Genomic DNA, 6,288 nt, shown 5'->3' on the forward strand with positions numbered 1-6,288 from the left:
CTCCCCATTCCTTTTTTTTCTTGTTAATGCTTCCTTAATTCCTTTTGCTCGCTTCTTTCTTCCTTCCTCTATCCCCCCTTTCAAGAGAACTCTTCTCCCTTTTAAATATGTTGAGGGAGTCACAACTATTCATTGCATACCTCCTGACCTTTCATTAAACATAATTAACTTGTAATTATATAAAATGAAATTTTTTTATTTTTTATTATTTGTTGTTTTATTATTATTATTTATCATTGCATCCTATTTCAAAAAAGGGATAAAACACACCTACATAGTCACAAAAAGTAATCCAAATAATGCTTCAGCTAGATGATCTAAGATGAGCAAACATTCCAATATTTCTTGGACACTTTATGCAGCAACCTGCTATTAGAAACAATAGTCCACCAAGATAACTGGGGGGGGGGGGGGGGGGTGTGAATCAGTTATCCAACAGTTAAAACATTTATCCTCTTTAAACAAACTTAACCATTCAACCAAAGCAAACAGCAACCATACAAAGATGCACATAAACATAAACATAAACAATTACACCAGATATGTTGACTAGGGAAACCCTTGACCCTGGTAGGAATGATGCCCACAAGATGATGTACTAATATAAATATTCCTTGTTAGAGGATGGACCCTGTTAGGAGTCTATTAAAACATTTAGTAGAAAGAGTCCCTGTTAGAAGACTTTGAATCCTTGTTAGGAGATTCCAACCCTGTTAGGAGTTATGGAAGACAGCTGAACCCACTGTTCAAACAGCTTCAGGATCAAATCAATGAACCCACTGTCCAATTGACCTCGGTACTATTCCTTTCAGAATAATAGATGTGAAACAAGCTTCTACTTCTTCCTCTGTACAGTACGTCAAACAACTTTTCCTTTAGACCATGCAATCAGATTTGGAACTCAGTTCTCAATAATAATAACCCTTAAGGTCACTTACACGCATAGGTAAATCACTCTACTTCTTTAGCGCTCTGCTTGCTCAATAGTTCGCAAGTCTCATATGCTCTCTATATCTTAAACACCGAAAAACATCTTTCCTTTATACCATGCCCAATAATAAATCCTTGAGTCAGCTTTCCACTTAATTATAATACGTCAATTAAACGAATACACATTTAATTAATGCTGTCGGCTCACAATCATAAGCAGACTTTTGCTCATGCAACTTTCGTACATGCGCATTCTCTAATGTCCTCACCAGCCAGTATACTGTCTCCAGTTAACTACAGAATATTTCATTACATTTGGATTGAACTGCAACAATCACACAATACGAACTGCTTTCCTAATATTTTGTTTCCATACGGTTCTCTGTATATCAATAATATCTTCCGTATACTGTCAATTCAGGTTCCGCACACTTACCCTTGTAACAAACACATACTGTTGTGTACTTTGAAAACTACGCATCAATAGATGAGTGCTATATCGTTCTTAATACAAAGATCATAGTCTACTGCTCTGTCAGTATTCACAAATTTACAACTATGTTGGCATCAATGACAAACACAGTCATGAATACATCATATCAATGTTCTGCAATGCTCCCTCATAGTGATAGCATTAGCATTCATGCTAACACCTACTTGCATCTTCACAGACCAATACTCATACATTACAATAGAAAGTAATGCTATACTTGTCAAATTACAAAAAAGTAAGTCATGTACCCGTCGTGACCTCCCAAAAAGGTAATGCATATTCTAAGTGCCAAGTATTTGTAGAAGAAGGCTCCAGTTGTGGAGCTTGTGAAATGATAAAAAATATTCTAGGGATGAATCATTTGTCGAAGAAGGCCCTAGTTGTCACCTTGTGAAGATTAGCAGAAGAGAAAATGAGCTCCAGACAATGTGATCAGAATGAAAATTGTGTAAAGCCTTCCATGGGACGGCCTTGCAAGAAATGATGAAAGTGATATTAATGCCTTTATTTTTAAGGATGTCCTATCATTTCTAACATAATGCCTATAAGGACCATTTTAAATTAATTAAGTTAAAAAGTAGGATATCATTACACTTAAGAAGTTTACTTAGCAAACAGTCATTATGTTGAAATTGTTAAAAAGTAGCTTTACAGTTCATAAACTTCCTTATCACACATTGGACTCTCTTATTGCAAATCCAATGGAGTAGTACATAAGATTAAGTATGCAGAATCAGTCACCAGGTTTTAAAATTCAATTGCTCGGATGGTCAAAAAACATTGTATGTACAGGATTTTTATAAACCAATTGGTTCAATTTTTTAAGGAATTGAAAAGTCCAGGCTTGGCTGGATGTGAAACAGATCTGTCCAGATTTGGTAACTATGTACAGAAGCTTCTTGTGTGATGGGTAGCTTAAAATTCCTGATATAATACAAGGATTGAGAAGTAAATCCTTCCAAAAAGAAAACACGGTGAAAGGTTATGGTAATATTGATGGAAGTTAAGCATTATACTTATTTTCACGCTATAATATAGCTGATTCTTTTTAAATATTTATAATGTAATAAATCTAAATTTTGAGTTTTTTAATTTTTAGTTATACAGCTGAAATCAAATTTCCTGCTGACATATGGCTCAGATATACTTGAGAGAATTAATCCAAGATGCAAAGCATTTCTGAGAAAAAAGATTGTGAAAAGGCAATAGCTACAACCTGTTTTGGTAAGTAATAAAACTTGAAATCATAAAGAGTTCTCCACATTGGGGTTCATCATGCAACGTGATAGTCAAGTGATTGCATTGTCAATGGTGCAGCCAATGTGCAAATTCCCACAAGGCTCAGATGGCATTTATGCCGGGGCCAAGCTCTCTTGGTGGACATGTCGCTGGTGGACACGAAGGAGGAGGAAAGTAATAAGGAGACAATGCCAGGAAGAGCTTGAGAGGAGTGATAAGGAGGTAGAAAGCAACAGAATAACTAACTGCAGGAGTCAGATCAGGGAGGTGTTAAAGTCTCAGCATGTTCCGAGAGATTGACCCGCCATTGCGACCCCGCTGATTTGTAACTCCAGCCTATAGCAACCACTGATCAAAAAAATGAGTTCTCCACATCATCAATGGTGAGGGTGATTTCATTATAATTTCTTAATTTAGTCAAATCTTATCTATTAGTTATGAATCCACAAATTATCAGTAATAAAACAACAGTTTCCAGTACCAGTCATTTCCCTTATATACTCTTAGGTCCAGATCCTGTGTGCTGTCCCCAGAAATGTAGGGAATTCTAAGGGCATCACCAATATGCATCCCAACTACTGCCACTCTGATCGTCCTTAGAGCTTTAAAGAATATCATGGAACTTATCAAGTATAGTACAGTTGATCGCAATTTAATAATTTATAGACCAAAGAAGACTTCCAAAAAAAAGAATAAAATAATTGTTTCTTCTAGGGAAATAGTTCCTGGATGTGACATGGATTTTGATCAAACAAACCCTGCATATACACCTTTAGACATAAAAGCATATAAAATATTTCGCAATGTAGCATACACAGAATTGTGCCTTTCCCAAAGCACAGAGCAATTAAGTAGACCCCTGTACATCCATTAGGAAAAAGAAACATATTTACCAGATAACAAACATAAAGGAAAATATCTACTACCTTCTCCTGCATTTTGAGCCTCGAATTCTCCTCTTTGAGCTGTTGTACTTCATTCTCCAGCTCTTGTTGATATGCCTGCAAAGCAATACAAATAATCAAAGGCACAATGAGAAAAAGAAACAAGAAGTGCCATGCAATTAAAGCGGCAAAAACTCTCTTAAATCAGTGTGTCATGTCCTGCTAGGCTACAGTGGTCACAATGATGATCACCCAGGCTCCATGTGTTAAAATGACCCTAACACGGGAAGAAAGTTTGGGCCCTTAAAAGCGGGTTAAGCTGAAATGTCATTTAAAATCAATAGTTCATCGTTGGTAATCAGTCAATGGCAGATGAGTATTACAATTTTAGCATGCGGACTTAAGCCATTTAACTTTCAAGCAGTAGAGGCCCATCAAATGCAGTTAGCATAGAAATGTTTTAATCTTAATAGGGCAGTCGCGGTAATCAGCTACATGACCAAATTAGAGATAAAAGACGCCCAATCTTGGCATGGAAGCTTTTTATCTTTCAGTAAAGTAAATAAATATCAGTGCAGTCTCTAACTGGAAAGAAGTTGAAAGCCTAATGAGGCGTTTGTAAAAGGGATTCAGTTGATGGGGGGTTGAGAATTTCAATAAACTCAATTTTAACACCCAAGCTTTAACCTTTGGTGGAGTACCAAAACATAAACGAAACGCTTTTGAAGTCTGATGAGGCATTAGATAGAAATGTTTTATAAAATGCAGGGGCAATGTCACAATGTACCTATTAGAAACTCAAATGGCTAAGAATGAAACCAAAAAAAGACAAGATATTATACCTGTTTTCTTGCCCTGGATCTTGCTGCAGACTCACGGTTCTTGATCATTCTCTTCTGTCTACGCTCTACAGTCCTTTCCATTATACTCTCAGGTGTCCCCCTCTTCCTTCCAGGAGTCTGTGAATCAGAAGATGTGCCACCCAACATTGGCGATGAAAGCGCAAGCTGATTGTCGCCATACCCACCCTCCATGAGGGAATTCCCGGGGATCGTCAACGGCAAGTTCTGCCGCATTCCCCGCTTGGAATTGTAAGTCGCCATCATACTCTGCTGCTGCTGCTGATGTTGCTGGGCTGCCACTGCTGGGTTGAATTGGTACTGCATCCATTCCGCAGGCTGGAAGTTCTGTGCCATGGCCACATCCATCGTGGGGGTCATTGCGCCGACAGGCATTGCTACCTGCGAGCTATCCGCCATGTTTGGAGACATAACAAGAGTACTATTGCTCATAGTGCTGTTGCTGTTGTTATTGCCATTGTTATTGTTGTTGGTGGTGGTGTTGTTAATACCATTATTACAATTATTATCCTCCCTCACAACCCCAGCCTTCACAAGGAAATCCTCAAGAGTCATCTCCCCAAGCGTAGGCTGTCTATGCTGCTGCTTAGTTTTTTCGCTTCCCTTCATCTGCTGCCCCTGCTGAATATCTTTCCACACTTCATCCACAGTCTTACGGCTAAGCGTTCTTGGCAGCGTAAGGCTCCCCTGGTGCTGCAACCCGCTGCCGCTGTTCTCATTTAGGTCAACATTTCCATTATTATTATTATTATTATTATTGTCAGTCGCCGCGGAGAAGGCCTGGCTATCCTCCGCCGTCCAAATGTTGCGTAAAAGCTCGTCCATATTCATACTGCTGAGCGGCTTCCCCACATCCTGGAGTTGATTCTGCACCTCCTCCAGCGTCAAATTATAAAGCGAGTTCTGCCGAGCCAATTGCTGGAACTGCGAGCTTCGACCGCCGTTAGACGAAAACATAGTACGAGACCCCATAAACTCCCCCCACCCCCACGCCTAAACAACTCAACGTAGACAGCCTCAAATCCGCGACCGGCGCCTGCGATTGCGTGTAACCCTAACCCAATTTCCCTGCACACCAGCCCACTAAATTCCCAATCTTTCTCCCCCCTTAAAGCCACAAAATGTATCAAATCTCCTAGGGTTCTAGTACCCCACCCAAATTCGACTTCAATCCTCACACTAATTATCACTCAGTCTTCTCCACTTCAGAAGGGTTCGAACTCATGACCTGACGCCGATTATCTTGACTCTCTCACTCTCTCTCCCTATCCTTTCTGCGAATCGAACTCGGCCTGTGATACATAATAAATTAAATTTAAGAGGCTTTACAGAAAACAACGGAGAAATAAATGAGACTGTAACCAAATTCCTTTCAGCTTTTCTCTAGCGTATACAAAAGTAAACTCGTCCTCTGCGGCGCCTCATAATGAAGCAAAAAAATAAAAATCTCTAACTATGGCACTCGGCCAGAATCGAACTCCTGACCACTCAGAGCTTCCGTTATTTTATAAACAAAACGATTCGAAGGATGTTTACATTCAGGGCACAATTTCCCAAGGCTGTTCCAAGAAATGGCTCCAAGAAAAACAAAAACCTGAAACCGGTACAAATATCTATTTCACCGGCTATAGCCCGTGCACTCCCCCGTCAATTCAGAACTGTGGAGGCTGATCATCTCAGTCTCTTATCGTTGTATGTTTCAATTGACGGCTTGTGCTTAGCTCCCCATCCACCGCCACTTCGGGTTACTTTTTCAACAAGCTCTTTGAAAGCCAAACAAAAAATAATTAAAAACTCGAAAATGTTATCTTCTACACATCTACCTCCCCCATATGCACTCTCCACTATGATTAATAAAACCCTTAAAATTACCATCTTGATA

At 39.3% G+C, this 6,288-nt stretch overlaps 1 protein-coding gene across 1 annotated transcript in view; it reads right to left on the reverse strand.

Moving 5' to 3' along the window:
- LOC149536779 (ABSCISIC ACID-INSENSITIVE 5-like protein 2) overlaps window positions 1-5,885 on the reverse strand; it is a 41,995-nt gene extending 36,110 nt beyond the window's left edge. The window contains exons 1-2 of the mRNA XM_089803896.1: window positions 4,389-5,885; window positions 3,589-3,663 (exon numbers count right to left, since the gene is read on the reverse strand). Of these exons, the coding sequence (XP_089660022.1) occupies window positions 3,589-3,663; window positions 4,389-5,378 (1,065 nt within the window). The 5' untranslated portion in view covers window positions 5,379-5,885. The remainder of the gene's footprint in view (window positions 1-3,588; window positions 3,664-4,388) is intronic.
- Window positions 5,886-6,288: the final 403 nt, after the last annotated feature.

Source organism: Cupressus sempervirens, chromosome 10, assembly GCF_028749045.1.
Source record: "Cupressus sempervirens isolate cs-2001-9-10 chromosome 10, ASM2874904v1, whole genome shotgun sequence".
Taxonomy (NCBI): domain Eukaryota; kingdom Viridiplantae; phylum Streptophyta; class Pinopsida; order Cupressales; family Cupressaceae; genus Cupressus; species Cupressus sempervirens.